This window comes from Ambystoma mexicanum, chromosome 2q, assembly GCF_040938575.1.
Source record: "Ambystoma mexicanum isolate Mex_15411 chromosome 2q, UKY_AmexF1_1, whole genome shotgun sequence".
In the NCBI taxonomy this organism is placed as follows: Eukaryota; Metazoa; Chordata; class Amphibia; order Caudata; family Ambystomatidae; genus Ambystoma; species Ambystoma mexicanum.
Window position 1 is genome coordinate 610,634,382 of NC_090924.1, and position 27,390 is coordinate 610,661,771.

At 45.2% G+C, this 27,390-nt stretch overlaps 1 protein-coding gene across 2 annotated transcripts in view; it reads right to left on the minus strand.

Moving 5' to 3' along the window:
• OXSR1 (oxidative stress responsive kinase 1) overlaps positions 1-27,390 on the minus strand; it is a 1,686,100-nt gene that overhangs the window by 1,429,201 nt on the left and 229,509 nt on the right. For both annotated transcript variants that reach the window (XM_069647752.1, XM_069647753.1), the window contains exon 2: positions 12,827-12,939. In XM_069647752.1, coding sequence (XP_069503853.1) covers positions 12,827-12,939 — 113 coding nt within the window. The remainder of the gene's footprint in view (positions 1-12,826; positions 12,940-27,390) is intronic.

Consider the following 27,390-nt stretch of genomic DNA (forward strand, 5'->3'; position numbering starts at 1 on the left):
GGAAGACGTGAGAAATGACAGGGACTGGAGGAAACACTTACAGGAGTGGAAAGTCCCAGTCCACTAAGAAGGAGTCCCCTAGAGCTCCTCTTGGAGGAAATTCCCTGTAGCAGTACAGTTTGCACTTCCGGTTGACACCTGTTGTGAACAGATCCACTTGAGGGGTTCCCCAAAAGGTGAATATCTCTTGAAGGACTTCCTAAGCTAGTTCCCACTCGTGGGAGACGGTGTTCTGCCTGCTCAGAGCGTCCGCTGCCGTGTCCTCGTCTCCGTCTAGGTGAACTGCTGATAGGGAGCTTCCTTCTTGAATTGCCCGGTACCAGAGCTGCATTGCCTCTCTGCACAGTGGTAGTGACCCTACACCACCTCTTGTTGAGGTAGTACGTAGCCACTGTGTTGTCCGTCATCAGGACAGTCTTTCCCCGTACAGAAAAGCCTTCAGCGCAAGTCTGATTGCTCTCAGCTCAAAAATATTGATGTGTAGTTTGGACTCCGATGGAGACCAATGACCGCTGATTATCACCCTGTGAGTGAGGGGTCCATCACTGTGGTCATCTCCGGCCATGGTTGCCAAAAAGGTTCTCCCTTCAGAATGTTGTCCTGGCAGGTCCACCACAGGAGATCCTGTGCGACCCTGCTTGGAACCTGAAGTATGTCTGACAGGTTTCCCGAGAACTGGGACCGTTGTGTCCTGCGGGCCCATTGGAGCGATCCAATTCACAGACGGGCCTCTGGCACCAGAAAAATGCAAGATGCCATGAGGCCAAGCAACCTAAAAAAAAAAAAGGAAAAGTGAAGCCCGGAGACGCTGGGCACTTTGAAATGTGGAAACCATCTGTAGAACGTCTTGAGCCCTCACCTCTGGTGGTGAGCTCTTTCCCAAGGATGTATTGAGGAAAAGCCACGATGAACTAAAGCTTTTGAGAAGGTGTCATATGGGACTTCTTGTAATTGAGGGAGAATCCCAGTCTGAAGAGAGTGGCAGGTGACATTAAGATGATCCAGGACTGTTTCAGGAGAACGCGCCCTGTTCTTCCAATCATCCAGGTAGGGGGTAGATGTGAATCCCCCCCTATCCTGAGACTCGCTACCACCACCGCCATCAGTTTGGTGAAAACCCTTGGTGTGGAGCTTAGCCCGAATGGCAGAACTCGAAACGGATAATGAGAACCGCTAACTGTGAACCCCGGGTATTTTCTATGCTTCAGATGGATTGGCACATGAAAATAAACCTCCTGAAGGTCCAATGACACCATCCAATCTTGGAGTTGGAGGGCCTGAAGGATCTGAGAAAGTGTGACCATCTTGACCTTGTCCTTCCTGAGAAACTTGTTCAAGTATCTCAAGTCCAAGATGGGTCTCAGTCTTCCATCCTTCTTGGGTATTAGGAAATACAGAGAGTACCATCCTGTGTTACTCTCCGCTATAGGCACCGGTTCTATAGCGCCTTTCTCTAGCAGGGTCAAAATTTCCTGCACAAGGAGCGGATCTGGAACCCTCAAAGAATGGCTCCCCTGTGGATGGTTCTGAGGTCTCTGAATGAAAGGAAAGCAGTAACTGTGGGCTATTGTTTACTTTGGATACTTGGACATCGGAATGTCTCGCCAATCTTTCAGATGCTGAGACAGTCTGCCTCCCACTGGTGAATTGTAACTCAAGAGAGGTTTTGAGGCAGCTGATGCAGTGGCTGTTGGTACAGATGCTGCTGCTTGAGCGGGCTTTGCACCTCTCCCTTGTCCACCACGAGGGAATCTTCTTTGGCCTCTTAGACCAGCCATTCCACTCGCTCTACCAAATGAGGAGTAGTAGCGAAAAGATCTACCCCTCCAAGGCAGTCTACTGGGTCGAAAGGGCTGAGGCTGCCTAATGAGGGGTGTACCCCACTGACCACTTGTAAATTATAAAGATCTTTCAATCTAGACTCGTCCGAAATAAAGCTCTGAAAATCTCCAAATTGGAGACCAAAAGGTACATCATTGTATGATGGCTCATTTTCCTCATAAATTGGAGGTGAGAGATTTAAAATAATCTTCTTTGGTAAAGGAATATAGGTCTGGTCTGGGATAGGCATCAAAGGGTAAGAAACTGAACTCGATGCTTGAGGAGTCGAAATCTTTTTCGGCTTCGATCGCGCCATTTGTTTAGCTGGCATTGTTGGCGTCAACGGTACGACTGGAGTCAACAGTGTCAAGGGCATAGCTGGCATAAAGGGCGTCGATGGTGTCAACAACCTCAACTCATGTTTGGACTTATGGCTCAAAGGATCCTCCGATGACTTATCGCGTCAAGGCCTCGACTGCTCTCGATTAGGATCTGGCCTTTGTTCCGGCTCGAGGGATTTGTTCAAGCCCTTTCCTTACCAGCTTATTTGGAAGGCACGGTAGATGCATGGTTTGCTGAGGGTTTTTGAAATATATTTAGCATTTCAGATCTTAATGCTTCCCATTCGGCAGGTGTGGAGCTTTTCGTGGGACAAGATACCCTCTCAGGCGAGGTGTCCGACGACAAAGTCGAAGAAGGCGAACTCTGGGAGCCACTCCGAACTTTATCTTTTAACCTTCCTTCTCTGATGAGTCGCCTCTCAGTTCGTCTGACAATGGTTTCTTCGGCAGAGTAGTAGAGGGGGATTTTAGTATTTTTTTTTACCTACTGCCAATTTCCCCTTTCGCGCCTTCAGAGCCTTTCCAGTCATTGACTGGCGCATGGAGCAGGCCGAGGTCTTATGCTCCACCCCGAGACACCACAGACAAACTTGCGGGTCGGTTAACGACATTTTAGAATCACAATCCCGACACTTTTTGTACCCAGTCTTCGGGGTTGTAGGTGTAGAGGAAGAAGACATTCATGAAGAACAGAGGAAGCATGGAGTAGTTTCTCAAAGCGCTAGCTTACGCGGAAAAACAGGACTGAAGCCAACGGGCGCTTCACGTGCTATATATGCCTTCGATGACATCCTCAAGACGAAGGCCCTCGAGGGACATCGGTTAGACTGCATTGACGCACAGCGCCCTCTGCCGAACAAAAATTCCAAAGCAGCTGGATATTGAATATCAAAACATGAGGAATATGTGGGAGGTTACAATCCATCCGACAGAGTAATACTCTCCACCTACCCCAATGAGTATTTTAACTTTGGGACCAATAAAATACAGAAAGGCTTCAGGTTTGGGTGCGATATCGACGCAATAACAGTGCAGGCCACTGGCGCTAATCTACACATGGATCTGGGAGAAGACTGCTTGGTCTCAATTAGGCAATAACAGCATTTCAGAGTAGATCATGGAACTCCACTACCTTGCATGAAGAGCTCTCAGAGCATTGATGGCCGAGATCATTTTATTAATGTGCATCATTCCTTCAAAACAGAACATAACTCACAATTGAAGACTCAAAGTCCATGCGTGTTCCAATGCCATGCACAGCTCCATACTATCGCCTGTGGCTTACAACCTTGACATGATGTGGAGCCTTGCTGTATAACCAGGACAGTAGAATCCACTAATATACAGATGATTCCTGGAGGTAGCAAAAAAGAACAGTCTCTGTAGATGGAAATCCCAAGAGTACGGAGGGAAGGGAACGGGACAGATGCATGTTATTATCAGACATCCTTTTGGTAGTTCCCAATAAGGACTGCTTCACTATCCCACACCAACTGAAATCACACAGGTTATTGCTAACAGTATTGATTCTCTCAATGCAGAGATGGATTCCAAACTAACATCCGGGATCAACACATTACAATTAGCCCCACACTTACTAGTTACAAAAGATTAAAGAAACACATTGCACAGAAGGATCTCTACACAGTTGCACAGGCACCGACTCTTAACCAATATTACGGGAACTATTTATTGATGGCCTCCCAAAAAGCAGGCTTTCACGAGGGTGAGACGTACAGATAGAATTTTAAAATACTCCTAACTTCAGGCACACGCTGCTCAGATCATCTTGTATTGGCTCTACACTGATGATTGCTCCATCTTCAATATTACCTGAATAACCCAAAATGACATCCGAAACAGAACTCTATAGCTTTTAAAAGAAACCTGCAATTCAATAGAACTCTCTGAAACACAGATGCCCTGCACCAAAGCTAAAAAACAGAAAAACAATTTGGAATTCATTACAACCAGACTGGTGGGCAGCCCCATATATAATGTACATATGGAAATAACTTGAACCGTTCTTATGCAGCTAATAGGTCACCAGCAAAGGCAGTTACCAGAGACGCAGGTACGTCCGGAAAGCTCGTTAGTCATGAGCCACGATAACCGCTCAAATAAGAATGGACAGAAAACTTAATGTGGCTTCATCATAGATTAGCTCCTCTAAGGGAAATATTTTCCATGCAATATATTCACAAATAATCCAATTGGAAGTACTTATGCTGAACTGTTTAATCGGAATGTTTAGATCGGCACAATCATTGATTTTTGAAGCATGTTGGTAAGGAATAGGACCATTAGAGATGCACCAGAAACAATTACCAATGCTCTTATGTGGGCCATGTTCCGACTACATGCACAAGATAATGATACTAAAAGGTATTAGGATCAACAGTAAGTCGAAGAATATTAGATTCAATGTTCTTATGCTGAACAACCCTTTACTTGTACTGATCAACTGTTCCTTGGGAGGATAGCTCAGGGGCAACATGCTCGCCTTGGAAGCAAGACGACACAGAGCACCACAATTTCGATCCCTGGGTCCGTGCTTAAAAACCTCTGGGTATTAAGTGCGTTATGATTTGATAGGTTATTTATATGCATCAATGATTTTAGGCTGAATGTTTTCATTACACCAACTAAAAACTGATTAAGACAAAACAGATACCATCATGCATTTCTAGAACATTGCACAGTAACTTCAAGTTGAGAAACTGTAAATCCGAGTGCCAATAGTACTTGTATACTCCAGTATGCTGCCATATCACCTATGTGATCATTACTCATGTTCACATGTATGGTGAATAAATTCCTGTATACCTTCTGGTTCATAACTATACAGCAAAGGCTGGTTCTGCAAAAGTGTACCATCTATGGAGTGCACTTAGAAGTGAAAGATTGAATACAACTCAATTGGATGATTCCAAGATGGCCGCTGAGGAATAGAGATGTGCAGTCCTTCGCTCCGCTTCCGGCTGGGAAATATGCAGGCTGGTGTTGGCTGGGCGAGAAAATGTGTCCTGAAGCCGAGAAAGCATAGATCCAGACCCTCACAAATGAGATTGGTGCCCCCACCCCTGCCGAAGGGGAACGCCCGGAAGGGAAGCAGAGGCACACCCTGAAGTAGACCAGTGCTGGCCAGCGACGGTGAAAGCTTGTATGCGGACGTAAACTGATGGGTGCCGTCCGGGTCCCTGATCAAGCGGAGGAGAGGAAGACAGCGGAGTAGAGTTAGCAGGAGGTCTGGATGAAGAATGAGAATGGAGTCTTTCGAGCAGAGAAGAACGGACAAAGCTTCCCCATGACGGAGCACTATTGTAGATCAGAGGCTGGATCGCGTACCACCCGGGGTGCCTGGAAGCAGTGCAAGGATTACCGGTGCTGGAACTAAAGGTCAGGACCCCAGGACTTGGACACACAAGATCAGAGGGAAAATCTGCAGCAGGCACTAAGGCCACTGGTGAGTGCTCTGTGTGTATTTTGAAATCAGGAGGATGTGGACCTCAATATGGAAACAGTGCTGCTGTGCATTGTAACAGTACCAATTACCCTTGTCAGGAGGAGTGAGGAGGATTTTGTTGGCCAGAGGTGGTAAGGTGCCACCTGCATGCAGAGTCTCGCAAGAATACAGCTGGATACAGAGTGCGCCATTAGTTTGGAACTAGGTGGAAGGCTCAATACCAGAGTAGAGCAGAAAATAGAGTCGAGCATGTGTAAATAAACCCCCAGTAAGGTGAGGGGCGAGTGGGTATAGCCCAAGGTGATCAATAATTACACTGATATTTTGAAGGAGTCCGGGGAGAAGGAATAGTGGTGCAATTATACATGATATGATATGATTACTTATATGGCGCCTATACACAATGGGCCTCATTCCGAGTATGGAGGTAGTCATGGCGCTATTTGTGCCATGACTACCTCCCATGGGGGGACTTACCGGTACAGTCCGACCTTGGCAGGACCGGTAAATCCCCCATTCCCCATTCCCATTTGAGCCCACATAGGGCTCAATGGGAAGGGGGAAGTAGCTAATAATGATACCGCAATTTGAAGCACCGTTATTGGCTCCGATTTCCCTTAGCTGGTCCCGTCCTTAACGCCTGGTAAAACCGGGCGCTAAGGAAGGGACCCACTAAGGGAAATCTTAGTAGGGCGCAAACGGATTACCGGCACGGATGTGCCCGGTATCCCTTTGCGCCCCATTCGGAATGAGGCCCAATGTGTTTCAAAGCTCATCACGACAAGGGAGGGAACAAGGAAAAATACAAAACATTCTTACCGGTCATGAACAACAAGAATGTGAAATTAACTATCCTACTCAGCCTACTAACATTTCAGATAGTGCAAGATAATGGGAACAGACGGGCGACTACCGTACTAGGCCCGACAACATTTCTGGTAGAGCTGGAGAATTACACAAGGTGAGGAAGGGGGGAAGAGAAAGGAGGGAGAGGAACAAAACAAGAGACTATCGTACTAGGCCTGACGACATTTCAGATCGTGCTGGAGGGGGGGGGGGGGGGTTAATAACAAGTAAGGGGGCGGGAGACAAACATTTGTTACTATCATACTAGGTCTAGGGACAATTCTGACAGGGTAAGTGCAGAGAAAAAAGTAGGGGGGGAGAGGAGAATAGAACAGAGTAAAAAACTGAAAGAGTAGAGAGCAGAGGGGAGAGCGAAAACGGTTGCAGGTCAGTAAAATACATAATGTTGCAAGGGAATAGAAAAAATGTAGGCAAGGATCCACAATTACCAGCATGATAAGGGTCAACCTGAGTGCGAGACCAGCAAGAGAGTTGAAGGGTGAAGCACCAAGAGTTGAAGTGTCCAAAAGTCAAAATCCAAGCGTTGGCAAATAGTCCTTGATGGTGAACCCTTCGTGAATCAAGACAACTCATGCAAATAAGGAGGGGGGGACCAGATGGGGTGGGGCACACAGTGAACATCACGGGGGACCGGGTGGGGGTACACAGTGATCATCAAGGGGTTTTGGGGGGGGGGGGGGGGGGGGACTGAAAAACACAGGGGACCAAAGGGGGGTAGGGGAGACAGCGAACATCAAAAGCAACGGAGGGGGGTTGGGGGAGACCACAACATCACGAGGCATAAAGGGGGAGTGGGGGAGGCAGTTAACATCACAGGGCACCAACGGGGGCAGCGAACATCATGGGGCACAAAGGGGAATGAGGGAGGCAGCGAACAGCACATGGCACAAAGGGGGTGTGGGGGTAGGCAGTGAACCTCACAGGGCACAAAGGAGGGGGTGGGGGGAGGCAGTGAACCTCTCAGGGCACAAAGGAGGGGGTGGGGGAGGCAGCGAACCTCACGGGGCACAAAGGAGGGGGTGGGGGAGGCAGCGATCATCACAGGGAACAACCGCCTACAAATTTGAGGTTTAGGGGACACTGCGAGACTCCCACAGAGAATATATTGTGGAGATGCACCAAGGCTGTACTGTGTAAGAATTGTATATCCTGAAATAAATAGGGGAACAGCTTAAGCAAAGGGTGCTTGATGAGCAGAATAGACTGCCCATACTAGGGGCAAGCAAGATTCAGCGGAGGTGGAGAGGGGTTGAGAGCGCGAAGAGACGCATTATAGAACGAGAGAAAGTGGACAACTGTGTGCTAATGTCAAAACCTAAAGAGAAGGCTACCCAGGCCAGAAGGAAACAAGCTCAAGTAGAACAGGAGGGTCAACTCTAGAGGTGCTGAAGCCGAGTGGGGAAATAGCAACAGGACATAAAAAGAAAGACTCTGCGGAAGGAAAACAGGATATACCGGAAATTGAAGAAATGGCACTTAGTAAGGCAGACCTTAAAGAATGCCTCAGCGAAATGGAAGGGAGAATTACAAATAATTTTCAGCAACAGTTGACTTCACTGCGAGAAGACTTGAGAGTCTACATGATGGAAGTTAAAGGGAAAACAAAAGAGTTGGGTGAACAAGTGGACATTACTGAGCAAGGCATAGCGGAGAAGTCGGATGAGGTACAACAAAATAGTGAACGTCTAGAACAACTTGCGAGAGTCTTGCATAATTTAGATTTGCAAGTGGAGGACTTTGAAAAATGATCCAGGAGGTCCAACATTCGAATTAAAGGCCTAAGTGAGACAATATTGGACACAGAATTGAAAAGCACGGCTCAACAATGCTTTGGAAATGTACTGACTGAAGTACAGCTGGAAGACATTGGCATTGATAGAGTTCATAGGGTGAGCCCAAGGAGGAGGGAACCTGGGGCTCTGCCTAGAGACGTCTTGGTTGCATGGTCGCTGCCATGCAATGTAACTCCCTCCCACCCCGCCTTAGAGCAGAAACATCCCACATACTTTTCCAAAAAGCTATAAAAACTATTTGCCTGAACCTGCCAGCTGTTTAGCTATCATACATAATATGCCATGTAAAGCACCATTTGTCAATACCTTATTGTAAGTAATGTTTGACATGTAATCTATATGCACGTGCCATGTAACCATGTCGTCCTCTTGTGACAGTGCCTCTATTGCCATCAGGTTGTTTGCACGCTTTATACATTTAAGGAATAAAATAAACTTCATATGGATTGAAAGAAATCTTGCGAGCAGCAAGAACAGAAGGGAAAATTACAGTGAATTGGATGCAAGTTCAATTGTTTCAGGATTTAGCACTGGTGAAGGGAAGTAACATGGGCCAAGGGCACGTGCATTGAATACAAAACAGATTCCGTACAAGTGGACGTTTCCATTTGGGTTGCTCTTCACCCTGGAAGTGGTGCAACATCGGATAACTCCACTCAACGACGCATGCAACAATGGGACTGGTCTGTGGTATTGGGGAAGAGGGCTGGCGGGGGCAGGAGGGTTAAAGTAAGTCGGGAGCAGAGGACTGGTGGAGGATGCCCTGGAATCTTGGGGAGGTGGTAGGATACTTCCCGGAGGGGGAAACCTCAGGTAACTTTCTAGGTCTTAGCTGAGGGGATATCTCCTTAGGTTATCATAGGATCGTAGGCCTAGTCCTGGGATGGTTGTTTGGGAGGGATTGGTTGTGGATGATGGGAGGGTGGGGGGTGCTCAAGGGGCTGGGCAGAGGAAAGGAGGGTAAGGAAGCTATTTCAGGGGAATTATTTTATAATAATGAATGATCTTTGTTTGATTTGCATTCAGGGTTATATCATATAATGTTAGGGGGTTAAATTCCACCGTGAAGCGGAAAAAGGGCTTTGGTAGAACGATATTTGGGGGACAAGGAGGGGAGATATCCTTTCCTATTGATACAAATGGCAAGTAGATTCATTACTTTGGCAACGGTATATGCGCCTAAAACTGGGTAGGTGGGGTTCTTGAGGGATGTAGTAAGTAAGCTGGAGGATTTTGCTAAAGGGGAAATACTGATGGGCAATTTTAATTTGGCTTGGGACCCTTCGGCAGATAGGAGTGGGGGGGGGGGGCACAGTATTACTCTCTCGGGCATTAAAGAAAGGTTTTGAAAATGTTACATTGCGTGATGTGTGGCAAATGAAGAGGGGGGATAAAACGGGGAATACATGTTTTTCGTATATAGCTTAGTCCCTGTTCAAAATAGACTAGGTCTGGGTAACTACCAAATTCAAGGGGGAAATTGAGAAAATGAGTGTGGGACCTATATCACTGTTGGATCATGCCCCTTTGATAGTTCAGGCAAGATAAATGGGGCACCGTGAGGGGCTGTGGACACGGACATTCCCGGGCGAATTCTTGCATGATGAGGTTATGGTCGAGGAATTAAGAGGTCAAATAGAAGGGTACTTCGCCACTAATTGCAATCGATCGGTGTCGCCTAGAGGGACTTGAGATGCCTTTAAGGCAGTAATGCGTGGAGAACTAATTGCACTTCGAATTCAGTGCGCAAGACATAGGGCAAAGATAGAAGGAAACTTAGAAGCCCATGTGCGAGATATTCAGTTGGCCATAACTAGCCATAGAACGAGTGCTCTATCTAATAAATTAAAAATAGTCAGCTGAATATGCTACAGACTCGAAGAGCGGAAAGATCCCTGTTGATATTATGTTTGTGCAAACAAAGCGGATGATTTACTGGGCCGACAATTGAAGGGAATGGAGGTTGCTAGGCTGATACAATGATTGTTGCAGCCAAAAGGGACGAAAGTGAATGAAACAGAGGCAATAACAGAACTTTCCTCAATTTTATGGAGCACTATGTAAATCAGGTCACCCAGACCGTAGGGAGATAAAGCGTTATATGGCAGATGTAAACTTACCAAAAATATTGGTGGAAGAGCAGGAGGATTTTGCAAGCATTCTAGTAGGGAGATTGGCATCGCTTCTCCCGAAGTTGATGCACAGATAAATCAGGATTTATATTGGGTAGACAGACCTCAGATAATATTAGAAGGGGGTCTCATTTAATTGAAAAAGTAAATCTTAAACAGATCCCTGCAGTTTTAGTGTCATTAGATGCCGAAAAGGCTTTTGATCATGTAGAATGGCCATTTCCATTCTCTGCGATGGAACAGATGGGAATGGGGACCAGGTTTATACGCATGGTGCGGGCAAACTATCAGGCCCCTAAGATATGATTGGCGATTAACAAACATCTCTATCGTAGCACATAAATTAGTAGGGGAACAAGGCAGGAATGTCTGCTATCGCCACTTTTATATGCAATGTACCTGGAACCTCTTTTGCACAGAATCATGTTGAGGATGACAATACGGGGCATCCCCTTTGGAGGAGAGGAACACAAAATCTTGGCATTCGCAGATGATATATTGATAACATTGATATTTCCTGAACTATCAATACCGGCATTAGTGGGGGAACTGGCTGATATAGAGGGTGGCAGGCATTGAAGTCGATGGAAAATTGGAACTCTTAGAACTAGGAGACAACAGGTGGAGGCACTACCCTCTTATTCTCCATTTATGATAGCTATATTAAATATTTGGGGGTCTACATAGACGATTTCACAGCTTTACCATAGTAACGATACACAACTATTGCAAAAAGTCAAAGAAGATTTAAGGAAGTGGACCCCGCTTCAAATCACGTGGTTAGGCAGAGAGGCCACTATTAAGATGGTTACACTCCCGAGAATACTTTATAGGTTCCAAGCCTTACAGATAACAATTCCAAGGTCTTACTTTAGAGCATTAAATAAAGAGGTTACGTGATTTCTTTGGCGTAACAAAACCCAGAGAGTCGCATTGCGAACACTAATGGCACCCAGTGACAGTGGGGAAGTTGGTCTCCCGAACTTTATAAAATATTATGAGGCCGCACAGCTAAACGTACTCTGGGAATAGCTTGCAGTGGATACGGAGAAACTATGGGCAAAGAAGGATAGGGCGGTGGCTGGGTCTTCTTTGGATGGGGTTTTACGGCTGAAAAGACAAGATAGGCCTCCAAACACACAAGCCAACCAAATACTTGCAGTGGTATTCGATATATGGGATCGGCTATTAGATAATGGGAGTCCGTCTATGCGTCCCCATCAGTTTACTCCGCCATTTGGAAATCCACAATTCCGACAAGGGATGGTACAGGGAGCATTTAAACAATGGCGGAAAGTGGGATGTTTGAGGATGGGGGACATGATGCAATGAGGAGATATTTGTACGTTTTAAGATTTTAAACAGTACGTGAGCCTCTTTGAAAGAGAAAGGCTGGAATATTACCTGTTGAGACATTGGTTAGCAGCATAAGGGGGAGAGAATCAGCAGCGAGAGAGCTTACCACATATAGTTAGCACGTAAACAGTATCTAAGCTGTACTCGATACTGATGGAAGAGGATAGCAAACAAGCTTGGGGGTATATGCATAAGTGGGAAAGGATTTTAGGGACGGATCTCCTGATAAACATTGGGAATATTTATGGGCAAATATCCCCAAATTGACTAGGTCAATCCAGATTAGGGAGGTGTGGTATAGGATTATGTACCAATGGCATTACACCCCCGGAAGATTGCATAAAATGTTCCTGATAACTACGGAAAAATGTTGGAGGCTGTGGAATGACTGGGGACTGGAGACATATACGGTGGGATTGCCCCGTTATGGGAAGAGGTAACGAATCAGATAGAAAAGTTGGTTTCCCCGGAAAGGATATTGGATATTTACAACTAGGGACTGGATGTGCGGACTGACCATTTGATCCAGAGATGAGTTTACCCACAAAGATCCAAAATAAAACCTTTGTGATACTGGTGATAGCAGCATGGCTGGTAAAAGCTAGCGCTTGGCAGCAGAAAAGGTTGCCAGGGATAAGAGGTTGGTTAGTTAAACTGTGGGGATTTATAGCGATGGCGTGGATGACATTCAACCTTCAGGGGGAACAGGGAAAATATCATCAAGAGTGGAGGATGGTTTTGGACTATTTAAATGGAGACTTTGTACAACAATGGTGACAACAAAACTTAAGGATATTGAACATTATGTAAATGTTATTTTTGTGTTGCCTGTAGATATGATAGAAACACAATCTTATCTGCCCGGGGGAGGGAGTGGGAGTGGGAATGAGGGGTTTGTGGGATGGGGAGGAGGGGCGGGGGTGATGTTTATTTGAAAATGTTAATAAAAATACTTTAAAAAAAAAATCAATTAAAAACCGCCCATTGGTCAGCACAATCACATATCAGCCCTGGTCAGAGATGCTTTAAAAGACGAAAGACAATAAATACCAAGAGCTCGTCCATGCTGGTCTGGCATTTCTCTAGATTGATCCTCTTGATCGCCACCTTCTCCTTCTTTGGAATGCAGTAGGCCGCTTGCACCACAGCAGTAGCCCCACTCCCTGAAACAGAAAGAGCAATACTGATATTTGGTCTCAGTGATATTTTCTAAAGAAAACAAAATATTATATGAGGACATCACACTTGTGGGAACATGTTAGCAAATTAAACTTATTGGCAAGGAAAAACATGTTCCATTAGTCAACATCTGTACAGCAGCCGAGTCTAATGAAATTGATCTTATAAGACCCTTAGTCTGCCCTCTTACCCACAGATGGTGTTGATGGCCATGGAATCCTGCGAGTGGGAACCCGAAATGTTCATGGCAACCTGGGTGTCATTAGCATAGTTGGTATGAAGTACACCCAGGCCATCGAGAAGCTTCAGAAGAGGGAAAATGTAAATATTGAAAAAGAATGGGGAGAGACAAGATCCCTGCAGTACTCCACAAGTGATAGGTGCCAGTGACAGAATAGCTCATGCAGCTTTTATTGACTGTGACCCTGGTTCACCTAAACTGTAGGTTTACGCAGAGCTCCAGTTTCTTGTGGCCAGGAACGTACAGACCACTGATGAGTCAGAGGGGTCTCGTCCCTTTTACCACCACAAGAAAGGTGGTGCCCATCCCCAAACCATGACATTTCATGAATCCATGTACTTCTGCCAGATGAACCCTGTAAAATATTTGACTGCGACGAGGGTGAGTGGCAAGGATCATGTAATGAATAAATGTGTTTTCACTGCACTGAGACGAGGAGGCACCATGGGGATGCAGGAATGAGACATCCAAATCAATACCAGCGCTACAGTCCTTTTCCAATGCTCAGAAGTAACCCATGTAGTAACAGAAGGACAACACCTGTGGTGGATTAGTTGCAGTTTGAAGTAGACTGGTCGCGGAAGCAGATGGCAACCGAGGAACTGGCAAAATCAAAACAAGTGAAGAGAGTTGGAGACAGAATTACTGAATACCTGAAATCGAGACCTAAATGCATGATCTGATGTGGTGTCTCCACTGCAAACTGAGGGATGCTGAAAGTGTACTCGTAAAGAACTTGCTGGATTGGAGATAGAGCAGATCAGGGACAGAGCCAAAGAGCTTCGCCGGTGCTGCAAACCCTATGTTGCACTGTGGCAACCCGAAATGGAGACACTGCAGAAGCGGAGCAGGAGAGCAAACGTCGCTCCAGCAGAGAAGGAGCTCCTGAATCACGAACTTGAATTGGAGCGACAGGGCGGAAGCAGGACACCAGAGGTACTGGTGCGGAAAACCAGAGGGAGGCCCAGTAAGTAGCTCCTGGAGCCTGCCAAACCCCTAGTACAAGCTCGGGGAAAGGTAAGCGCGCATAGGGCACTGGCTGGGAGCCGAGTGAAGAGAGGCAATCGATGGCCAGCAAATAATCAAAGCGGTCAGAAATGGAACAGACAATAACAGAGAAAAGGAAGTACCATCACCCCTTTAGAATAATGTTGTGAAGTGGGGAAACCCAGGGAAAAGGAAAACCATAAATAAACAGGTACATTTGTACACCAATGCCTATGTGAAAAGAATGATCATAAACCTTATTTTTCCTCATGTGTCATTTGCGAGAACACAATTAACACTTTACAGGTGAGTAAACCAAGTGTAATTGGCAAGTGGAAAAGAAACAGATCTTGGCAGGAGAGTACACCAAGACTGTAGAATCAAACTGAAACTACATAAAAGGGAACGGTCATCACCCAAGAAAAAGTGCCTATAAAAAGGAAGGGGAGCAATTTCATTAAACTACATGGACCTTTAATATTGGATCATATTGTTTATTTTTTTAACTATTTCTTTGGACTAACCTATTTTCCAGGGGAACTTTCTTTTGGAGCATAAAAAGGCAAGGCTACAGGAGAATCCTCCGTTTTACCTTGGATCAAGTTTAGAGTGTGAGGGGCAGATTAGGCTTTGGACACAGGACAGAGAACTTTATTTTGGACATTCTGACAGACATTCATTTTGTTGAGGCAGGGAAACGCTCTGTGTTGGGGCTAGGGAGGCATTGCCTCAATCCCCTTTTCTTTTACTTTGAATACAAAAGAGTTAAGTATACCAACACATGTGTCTACCTCCATACTCTGCACCCTCGAACCACTGATTACATTCACTATGATCAGTGCATGAAAATGTAAAGGCACATCAGTGTTTACTTAAAGTACAAAAGGCCTTGTTCCAAATTACCCAGAAAATACACAAAATGCAGGCGGATGGATTGAGCTAATTTCCCTTGATAAATTATATATATATATATTCTTCATAGCAGAGGCTTCAAACAAGCCCCGATCTCCAACTGGCATAGCAATATGGTCTCATGCAGAAAGGGTGTGTTCCATTAAGAACAACCTATTAGAAAAGGCCTTTTGTTCAGAACAGCACACGTCATGGTTGATAACAGGACCTTAGAAGCACATGTAATTCACACTAAATTGTAATGTGCTATACAGAAATTATTCATTTGAATGTTATAAGTGGGAAATACATCTGAATTTGATTAAACAAGGGGAACAAGAACGACTTGCATATAACAAGCATATATTAAAATGCAGGGGTTAATAATTGTGACTATTATAAAAATAATATGCATGCAGTAATGTCCCCTAATGAAAAAGAGAACTCTTTCGTCCAATCAAAGCAAAGAGAATATTTGTGGGTGCAAGAGAAGGAAGCTATAACAGGTTTGTCTGAATCCATAATAGCAGCATCATATGATGGTGCATGAATGAGTTTGCTGGGTTTTTAAACACATTTGAATCGAACAGAGTTTTTGGAAATGCGACGAATCGGATGATGCCGTCCCAACTCCTATTAACATTCCCATGGGGGGCGGGCAGTGCTTCCAAAGTACAATAGTCCCCTTGAGAGTTGTGCACCGGAAGAGGATCACATTGGAGAGGAAGCCCCTTATAAGATTAGAGACGACCATTCAAGGAGAACCCGGTATTCCTCTGCTTTCTTAGACCCTCACTCCTTCTCCAAGCCAAACTCTCCCTTCCCTGTGCCCAGTCAGTGCAAATATATTTTATTGTGAGGTCAGCAAACCTGTTAGATTAGACCTGCCTAACAGCCCTGAAAACAACCAACTGTTGCCCATATAACTCCAATTTAAGTACTGTGAAGAAGATGAGCAGGAGTATTATGATCGCTCCAGAGAACCAGAGGGAACAGTCTAGTCTATCACCACATTTGACTGGTCAAGGGAAATATAAATCTGTAGAGGAAAACCAACATGAAGAGAGTCAGCATCCGACGAGAAAGCCTGGAAGATGCAGACACGGCGAACAGCGAACTGCAGCAGAAGACGCTGTGCATGGGGCCAAAGGGAGTGCAGAAGTAGGTCAAGCAACATGAGCTACTGTCCACACTGACTGAGCAAACCTAAGTGCACCCTACAATCCGGCAAGCCGCTGGAAAGCAAATCCAAATTTCGAGAAGGGAGACAAGACTAAGATAGGCCTGAATGCAAGTTGAGCGGCGAGGGCGCCTACAACCGCAGAAAGAGAGACAGAGTCTGGGACCTTGAAAGCAGCAGAGACAGTACAGAAAGGAGCATATGCTTGGTAGGAGAGTAAACCAAGCTATTGCAGCAGAGCATTGCAAGTCGGGGACACGCACCCATATGAGAGCTTAAGAAGAGGGTCTAGGACCATGAGAGAAACAAAGGCAGTCTACAAGAAGGCATACGCTTGGCAGGTGAGTAAAGCAAGCTATTGCAACCACACATTGAAAGTGTGGGACCCGCACCCACATGAGAATAAGAGGGTCTGGGACCTTGAGGGCAAAAGAGACTGTTCAGAAGGAAAGTCTATGCTTACTTGCACCCACTAGAAATAGTAACAGTACAGTGAAGCACATCCAAAAAGATACAGCGTCTCGGACACTAGGAGATAAAGAAAGAACAAATAGAACCTGAATAAATCTAGTGGAAAAGAGCCAACCCCCCCTTACCCCTCTATCCCCCTGGAGTTAAACATTGTGGAAAATGTATTTTGTTGTTTTGATCACCAGATACAATGGGAACCTTTCTGTTGGCAAGAACTGTCATTAACACTTTACTTTGGAACGGAATACACTTGCACATTTAGTTTAGGTTAGTAGTGTTAGGGTCAGAAGTAGGTGTTTGGGACACGACAGTGACAGATGTTTTTATTTGACATCCTGACAATTTCACAAGTTTATTTTGGAGGCAGGGATACCCCTTGCTTAGCTTTAGGGACAGGCCATTTTCCAACCTTTTTCTTGGTTAACAAAATGTTTATAACTTACTTCTGCGCCCTTCCAGAAAGCCGAAAAGAAAGAGCCTGGTTGACAGGAGAAAAGCAGATTGGTGTTGCAGCTGAATGTAGTTTATGAAGTCTCCTTAAGTAAGCCTTTTCCAGTTGAGGCTAAATGCAGAGGACCCTTCCCAAGACAGAACCAAACTACCAAACAAGGATTTTGGAAGCAGGTAGAGCAGGATCCCACTCCAGGTTCGGAATTTCATGTTACTCCTTGTTAATATTCCCGAGATAAATTTGCATACAATGAGTCTAAATGTATGCAAATATTTTCTCATGAATACTGAGGGATGTCCTGAAAAATCAGGATTGCAACTCTAGAGCCCTGTAGTTGGACAACCCTGAGGTAGACTGACGGAAAGCAAGAGCCTCGCTGGAGTGATTATGGAAGACGGTTGATGTTTACACCTGCCCTGGGCCTTTGAAAGGCACACCATAAGTGAGTAAAGAGCATTTAGATCAATGCCCCAAGGACTGATTAAATACCAGAAACAAATTAACAATATTTTTGGGGATCCCTGTTCACAAGTATCTGAAGGAAGATTAGGCCCATAAATTAAACTTTGTTGTATTTAAACAATACTCTAATAGATTCTAACTACGCAGTGCATATTTGTCTCGGACAGTAAAATTACTAAATACTTTCCAGGGTTCCCACAGAAGCAAATTATATGTGGGTAAAACGCATCCCTGATTTGCACAGATTGCTAAACTTCTTGACCTGTGAAAATAGTTTTCAGGGTTCAAAATTGAGGGGAGTTGGGAGCTATTTAGCTCCTGCGTGTAGCCTAAAGGAGCCTGATTAGCTTGACAGCAACAGCTACCAAAAGCTACTTTTGGCACCCCAGGACAATGGATGCTGAACAAACCCCTATGTGAATTTAACTGTGTGCATTTGGGCAATCTAAAAATAAACATAAGGATACATCTATATGGCATTTAAAGCATAAGGGGTCATAAATAATGGATAAAATAATAAGACTATCTTATGTGGAAGTTACATTTGTGGAACGTTATGTACTAGCACCTTGTTACCCAGTGGTAGCTCCTGGTCACTGGTTAATGCTGGATACTCAGGAGCTGCTATTAGCTCCCAATTATGCAACCTTAATTTCAAGCCTTGGTTTACATAAAAAAACTCCTGAATCGCGTTTGCTACACGTTAACATGGAATAGGAAATGAGGTTACTGTCTCCACTATAGTTCCAAGAAAATAATGTCAATTTAAATACCCAACAACATTATTGCAGGTAACTTTGTGCAGTCATAGGTGATATTCTGCCTTAAGTGGACTCCTACTGCTAATACAAATTGATTTGTTGATTCCTTTTCTATTTCAATTGTGTAGTCTCTGGTTTGTGGGACACTAATACATCAAGTTATTTTTGCTAGACAAAACAAAAGCTTCTAACCGATGTCCATCCACTTCAACAGGAAAACCCAAGTAATTTCCAAAAGCCTTGTCCAACGTGCCGATATAAAAGCAATTTGCTTAGATCACCATACACGTGCAACACAACTTGTCACTTTTAATGAAAACTATTTAGAAATGACTAACGTATGGAGTGTATGATTATCAAATTGTACCCGCATTCTATGTTGACTAAAGGCACAATAGCCATTTTTTCCATATATTATTAAACCGATTCTTCTGAAATACATCGATCTCATTTAAGCAGAGAACGAAGCATTTAGTTCCGAGTATGCACAGAAATTAGAAGATCAATTTTTGGCAAGAAGTAGCTGTATATGTGAAGGTTCGTGTGATTATGCAAAATATTTTTGATACTGTACTGCGAATGCCAACAAGAATTGAACAGCAGGCCAGTTCAATGCTCCTTTATGTCGACAACGTGCCTGCATTCAATTTGATTTATTACTTCAAATAAATCAGAATATTCAGGTAAAAAAAACCAGACAATTTCTTGTCCCAGATTGTGGGTTTGAATTGCAGTGGTAGGGGATATTAGATCCGTACCATTTTGCCGTAAACCAATTTATAGTCAATATAAATATCAGGCCGATTTAGTTACAGTGTCAAAGTTTCCAATTTGTTTTTAAACAGCCGTCATCTCCTTGCTTAACTTAACAACCCTTCGCTCCACTTTTTAAATCTGGACTCCCTGTGTCCTGAAGGATCTCCCTCTTCACGGTATATTCTCTTTTAGCCCCTTTCTCAGTTTAACAATGTGTCTCTTTAAATGTTATCACCCGTAGTCCTGCTGTTTCAGTCTCTTTTCTAATGGTCTCTACCATTTATCAGCTTTGCACATCCCCCTCACTGAGATGCTTTCATCCACCGGCATCATTTTGACACCATCGAATTTTATCTGTTCTATAATTCAATTCCATGCTTTCTTGAATCACCTTGTTTCATCTCCCTCAACAAGCTGTGGTCTTTCTGTATTCCCATCTCTTATCCGCTTCCTGATTGTGCCGCTCATCTTAATCTTGCAGGTGTTGCCCCTCTGTCTCTGGCCTAAAACATTGCTCCGTCTGCTGAACTTATCCCCACCCGCATGGGCTCCAATTAGGACTTTCTTTATACATGTTTCTTCTGAAAGATTTCACTCTCCTCAATCGTCAATACATATTTGCTTATGCCTTCAGATCCATATATTTACAATGAAATACATCTTTAAACCACTTTCGCTTTATCTAGACAATTTTAAATTTCCTTCTAATTCCAGTTCCACAACTTTATTACTACTCAATTATGTTCCTTTCGATACAAAACATTCCTCCTCCACAGAGGGTAATTGGTGATTCAGCAATATTTCCCCCCCCACCCCCATGAACCTGGCCCGGGACCCTTCTTATGTGGCCAGGGAAAGGCAGACGCTTCCTGATCCTGTCCCTGGGGGTGGTGTTCTGCAGGAGTATCACATGGAGGGGAGGGGGAGAACAGGTCCGGAACCACCCCCCTCTCCGTCTAACTTTCCCTCCAGTCCCACACTTTTCATGGCTTTTTGTCAAGCAGAAAAGTCAGAAAACCGAATTTTGCTGTTCCATACCATTACAAGTCCCATAATCCCAGAAGTACTGAGATGAGGAAGAGGGAATAAATGCATTGTTGCAGCAGTAGACAGGCAAATTAAACCCGATAGCCCACACCTGAATGAAGCGGAGAGGCTTAAAAAAGCCCCCCCTGAAGTGCAGGCCATTAGGATGGAGATGAAAATGTGGCTGAAGTGCAAGCAGTAGAAGCAGACAGAAGAGAGCACAGTGTTGGCAATCCAGGCAGAAGTAGGAGAACCAAAAGTGACGCCGGGACTTTGAACCAGCAGATTGACTGCCTGGCCTGCAAGGTTACTGTTCCCCCTCTCCACCCACCAAACTCTGAGGTGCAGACGTTGCACAGCGGAAGTCGTGAAGGAAAAGCTTTTCCCCATGTGAATCTAATTGCAGAGATTGCGCAGCAGGAAACGTGCCAAGACCTTGACCAGAAGGTACTGTGAAGCCGTGGGTCTCCGGAGCGAGAGGGGCTCCTTGATTGCTTGGCCGGAACGGAGACCTCTTCAACGAGGAAGATTGTAAATCCAAACAGAAGTCACAGAACTCTGCAGTATTCGAAGAAAGGAATACAGAAGTCGGTGAGTCTTACGGAGCATTCTGTCCCCTTGCGCGAACACTGCATGAAACAGCATACAAATGCAATCACTTGCGTAAGAGGTAAAGCGATATCAAACTGACAGTTGATCGTCAATGGAATACTTGAAATGTAGCACACGCATACAAGCAAACTTTTTTTGAGTAAGAGGGAAACGTGGTGAAACTTGTTTATCGACCATTAATCTGGTTAAAACACATAAAGGAGTGGTCGCGTGGGCTTAATAAAAATTCTGCAAGGCAGGGTGAACTCAATCTATACAAAAGCAGTTGAATAAAGATAATAAAAGCTAAATAAGTAAGTGTCGGAACATTATCATTACAAGTTGTAAAGAGCAAGCATTGCCCAAGCAAAGAGTGACCAAAGTGCTTCTCCAATCAGGAGGGAAACCAGCCTTTCCCAAACCCAAGGAATGGTGCAAGCATTGCCAGAAGCATAGAACACCACCTCAATTGCCAAAGCCAAGAGTATGCAAGCATTACCTGAAGCCAAGAGACTGACAAAGCTTCTGGGTAAATTATCCTGGTGTCATGATGCCTACCCCCAGGCAGCCAGACCAAGCTCATCAGCCCCGGGAGCAGGCATCTAGACATTTAGTAAAACCTCAGCAGCCCCGGCTAGGGGCTATCTGGGTTCAGTCCTGGCGCCTTAGCCGACAGGCTCATAGTAGAAATCAGTCCTGGCGCCTAAGGCGTCAGGCTCATAGTCTTACTTACCTCAGGCAGGCCATGCTGCAAATGACTCCAATCCAACATGAAGTCTGAAAGGGACTATTTTTTACTCGGGTGTGGTTCTAGGGACTTCTTACCTGGGACTACTTTTGAGGCTATTTAAAACCACACCCGACCAGCAACACACGCTTTGCGTTATTCTGCATCCAGCAGCGTAACGCTCACCGTGCCTGCAGCCTGCATCCAGTCTTCTGCCACGCCCGCCTCGAATCCGGAGCTCCTAAAAACAAAGAGGAAAGAAAGGGACAAGGTTAGAAAACGAACTTATTCTATTCCACACCTGATTCTGGATCCATCTCGTCTCCGGACCTGTAAAGAACATCATTGCTGCAGCGCCGCGCCATACTCACCAGTCTTCACAGCATCCTTCGGGTCGGCGCTGCCTCCATCATTTCTTCGCCGAACTTCGGCACCTAGGAGACAAAAGAAAACCACAAGGTGAGCCGAAGGAACCAACAAATATAATTCTTACCACCATAGACTTACCTGATTTACCACCGGAGGCATCCTTTTTAGACTTTCCTTATTTTCACGTGCCACATCTGTAAAGAGACACAAAACAACACGTTTTCCATGTGCAACATTTACCGGACAGCGCCGGGTAATACAGACTCTTACCTGAGCGCCACCAGCTGCCACAAGAGCATCTTTTCACGAGCCAGCTGCAAGACAAGAAAGGAAGGGGGGGGAACAAGAGTGAACATCGGACATATTGAACTCTATGAACTTAATACTTACTGGTCCTCACCAGGAAGCTCAGAGTCAATACTCTCCAGAACTCTCCCGAGCCTTCAAACCAGTGAAGTAACTGGAATCGACCCGCCCCTGCAAATCCACGCAGGATGGAGAGCTCATCTTTCAGGAATATAAGGTGAGATTGCTGTGAGGGCATTTCGGAGGCGATTAGTTAGGGAGTACTGTGGGGGTGCCATCACTTGAATCCACAAGTGGCTAAATCCATCTCTCCACTTGCAGGAGAATATTTCTACGGGTTAAGCAGACAAGATTAGGAGGGTAGATCCAGTCAGTCATCGCTGCACTAGGCATCACGTGGGTGGAGACCGCAGCTGTCCGGGTCTGAACGACGCCCCTGTGGGAGCTTGTGTCTTGCTTGCTTGAAGGTGTTGAAGTGCCATAAAGGGAATCTGGTTATATCTGTAAACAAACTGTTCAAAGTCACAAAGTACTGCAGCTGTTGTAATGTTTTGGTTGTCAGTAGATGTGATACTTCAATAGCACAAATGGCGGTGGAATATTGCGAGGTAGAAGAGTAGACCCCTCATGGCGAAATCCTGCAGAAGTTACTCAAAGCTGGGAGTTGCTTGGATTAAAGTAGAAGTGCTGAAAAGTCATCCTGACAAAGACACAAACTGTGATTTCTAATATTATACAGAAGGACTTACTAAGTGCTGACCAAGAGCTATGTTTCACTAGTATTACCAGCAGTTGTGTCCAATTGAACATAACAAGGAACTGTGGTGTTTCTTCTTGGACAGTTAGAAGTTGTGGCAAAGTATCCTGGCTGGAAATAACACTGATGCTATTTGATGATGTGGAAATTCTTTATTCCAGCAAGAAGAGATGTTTTCCTGTTGGTTGAACTTTGGTTAAAGAAAACTTTCTTTTGACGTATTGAAGAAGCCAAGAACTGAATGGAGACTTCATTACAAACATGGATTTCCTTGCTTTTTTGTTGAACACTGGACCTGAAATTACCTTGAAACTTGGGGAAGGGGAGTTCATTGAGGTTACCAAGAAAGACTGAATATCATTGTTGATGCCATATGGGATACATTACTTACTGTAATCGTATTTCAGATGTTTGCATTTGCTTAGATTCACATGCTATGCAGAGGCCGGCATCTAGTGGAAGCTGCAGAGTTGGTTTCGAAACTCAAAAAAAAAAAACGTCGACAGGGCGTGCCAGTAATACTATCCCTAGTGTGACGTCCACTTTACCCATGGTCCTTCACGCGTCGAGGTCCATCAGGTTGTTTTGTTCTGACATGAGGTTGCATGAAGTGTAGCGCAAGTACAGGTGTATCCAAGCAGATAGATAACAGAAAACCCATATAACATCTATGCAGCTTCTCTCAGGGGAGGAAGGATGGGCACATGTGAATCGAAGCAGATACAAGCATCAGAAATACGATTACGGTGAGTAAAGTATCACTTCTGAGGCTTGTGGAATATGCTTAGATCACATGCTATGCATAGATTAGCGAGCGTGTTAGGAGAAGGTGGTGGGTCGCGAGAAGGAGCAGCGGCAAATGGATGTTTTAGAACAGCTTGTCCCACCTGTGCATCTGCCCTAGACTGGGTGTCAATGGCGTAGTGGTGAGTGAAAATGTGTACTGAGCTCCATGTAGCTGCTTTGCAAATGCTGTCTAAGGGGACATTTGCGATAAAAGCCAGAGTAGCGCCTGTGCTCAGTGTGGAGTGAACTCTTAGTGTAAAAGGCAGTGTCTTGTTTGATAATGAATAGCATAATTGTATGCATCTGACTATACATCTGGAAATGGCATTCTTGGTAATGCGGTCTCCTTCTCTGCCTGGTTCTACGGAGATAAACAGTTGATCTGTTTTCCTAAGCAGCTTGGTCTCGTTTACATAGTAAAGGACCGCCCTCCTCACATCTAGTGTGTGGAGTTTTACCTCAGCCAAGCTAGTCGGATTCTGAAAGAAAGCAGGAGGCTCAATGGATTGGTTCACGTGGAACTTGGAAATGAATTTGGGGAGAACCTAGGATGAGAACGTAAAACCAATTTATCCTTACGGATGATGAAGAAAGGGTCCTGCACTGACAATGCTTGCAATTCACTAACTGTTCTTATGGAAGTAATGGCCACTAAGAAGAAGAAGGCAGTCTTGTATGTCAGGTGTTTAAGACTTGACTTGTGCATAGGCTCGAATGGGGGCGCCATGAGCTTTGCTAGTACAACATTGAGATCCCATCCTAGCGGTGGGTTCTAAATTGGAGGGTGGAGTCTTTTTACTCCCTCCATGAATGCCTTAATGACTGGAATTTTCAACCACAATACTTTACATTGAGGTGGTGGAAGCTGATAAAGACGCCAGGTGGACATTTATGGAGTTGAATACTAACCCTGAATCTAACAAGTGGCGCATATAATTTGGAATGTGTGAAGGAGTATATTCTATGGGGTTTGTTTGTTTAGACTGGCAACAAATTACAAATCTCCTCCACGTCGGATTAACAGTCTCTAGTGTTTGGTTTTCGTGCCTCCTTGAGGATATCCATACACCGCTGTGGAAGATTAAGGTGTCCAAACTCTATGACTTCAGGAGCCATGCTGCCATGTTAATTGAGTGTGGTGAGGGTGCATTGCTGTCCCTTTGTGTTGGGTTAACAGGTTGGTTGGACACAGGGGTTTGATGGGATCACACATCGCCAGTTTGCGCAGATGTGGATACCGCGGTTGTATCGACCACATGGGAGCAACTAGGATGAGCGTCATCTGTTCTCTGTAAATCTTGTTCACTATTCTGCCCATTAATGGAGTCAGGGGAAAAACGCAAGCAAATTTCCCTGACCAGTTCATCCATAGGGCGTGCCACTTGAGTCTGGCTGGGGGAACCTGAACGCAAAGTATGGACATTGCTGGTCTCCTGTAGCGAACAAGTCTAGTGTGGGGTAACCCCATTGAGAGAAGATGTGGTCTACGACATTTGGGTCTAGTTGCCACTCATGTTCCTCTGGTAGGAGATCTCTGCTCAGAGAGTCTACTAGTGTTGAGTACCCCTGGAACATGTTGAGGATATCCCCCGTCTGAGTACCCTATTCCATATTTTCTGCCCCAACTTGGACAGACTTGAGAGTGTATGCCCCCTGTTTGTTGATATAGAACATCGCAATTGTGCGGTCTGTTAGAATTTAAACCGACTGGTTCGACAATTGCACTTCAAATGCTTGAAGTGCTTTGAATACTGCTAGTAGTTCCAACAGGTTGATGTGATTCTGTGCCGTGATGTGAGCCCACAGACCATGTGCTGTGTGGTGAAAGTAATGAGCCTTCCACCCGGAGATAATTATCTGTTTTCCCTTGAACAGGTTTTCTCTTGACCACAAGCGTAGGTTTTGAACTAGTGTTGATGAAATGACCACTAGATCGTTTGGGAATTTCAGTGGTCTAGGATGCGGGTTAATGCCCCTTTTGTCCCACTGGCCGATTGCCTGAGACCATTGTTTCACCAACCACTCCTGCATTGGACACATGCACAGACGTGCGAGTGGGACTAGATATATACACAATGCCATCATTCAATCAAACGCATTGCTTTGCATACGCTTATCTGGTTACCTGCTTGATACTGGGGTATTTGCCGAAGCATGTTTTGGACTCTTTTCAAGGATGGAAAGGCCAAGCCTGTTTGTGTGTCCGAGACAGCTCCTAGAAACTGTTTGTTGTGTTTGGTACTGTCAGGGGCTCACAGGTGGCAGGGGTAAGTGTGAAGAGCCGGGTTGCCAGTAATATTAGGTATCTGTGTGGTCAGGGCAAAGAAAGACATAGGCACCTTTATTACAGGACTTTCCTTTGTATTATGTGTAGGCGGAAAGCCTAGGGTAAGCTGTATGGACTTAAAAGCCCTCAGGGGCTTGTAAAAGGACAAGAAACTCCATTTCCCAGATGGCTCGCGTGCCCACGAGCCTCTGGGATCTCCCGAGTCAACGCCCAACCAACTGCGAATGCGCGCAGCATGCACGAGGATCTCTGCTTGCACTACGGACCATCGGAGAGCGAGGACGTCTGTCAGAAGGCTCCTGCAGGCTGCCAACCGCGGGGTCAATCCCCGCCTGTGAACACTGCAGGCCCTGCTAAAGACACCAGATAAGTGCATTTGTGACCTTGTAACCTTGTAACCTTGCGCGCATGCCAGTAGCGCTGGGGGACATTGCATGCGGGGTGAAATGAACTAATGAGTGCATGCGGGAGAAACTAATGAAAGCCGATGCAGGCAACGTTAATACAGTGCACTGCGGCACTCATTGCAGCTAGACTCCGAAACTCTCCAACACTAGAGTCGGGGCACCGGCACCATTAACCCTCCACGTCGCATGTCGTAGTTACCTGGAATAGAGTTTGTGCAACTATGTGAAACTGCTAATGCGATCCTTCGACGCAAGCTCATTAATGTTTTGATTTCCTTGTAGCGGTGTTCTATCGTTCATCCGGCCCAAATAGGACATTGGTCGGTTCAAGGAAGAGCCTACCGCTGCACAAAACGAAGCTAAGTGCATTCATCTTGTTTCAGTTACTAAATGCACATGTATGCATATGAATGGTTGTGTTCTCCAACCACAGGGTAATGCATGATGTTTGTAAACTGTTGGGTATGTTCTGGTAATACTCAAGGTACTTCTTGTTGTGCACAGTAAAGAAGACAATTAGTGTGCTGGTTGTGGCAAGAACAATCAGCCCCATCTACAAGCCAGGTGAACGTGTAGTGGCCTACCAGGGAATTCAGAGCACAACATATCTGGTGTTACTAAAACCAGGAGGACCAGAGTGGCCAGCTAAGGTAGGGTTTCATGCCAATAGAGAGTGTGCATGTATGTGAAGGAGTGTGGGTGGAGCACCAGTCATCTCAGGAATCCCTTTTTCCGGTTTCCCTAAATTCCTCCTACCTATCCAAACCAGTGGACCCTTACCCTCTTTCCCCGGCGGGTTGCGGAGGCCTGTGTTGTAACTACTTCAGACACCAAGACCCAACGGGGAGGCAGGTGTACGTGCTACCTCTGTGCAAGATCACGATCCGGATAGGTACAAGATTTTTCTCGTTTATTGAGAACCCCTATTAAAAGAGAAGGTTTATGGTTCTTGGCGTGTTTGGTTTGCAAAGATGGGATG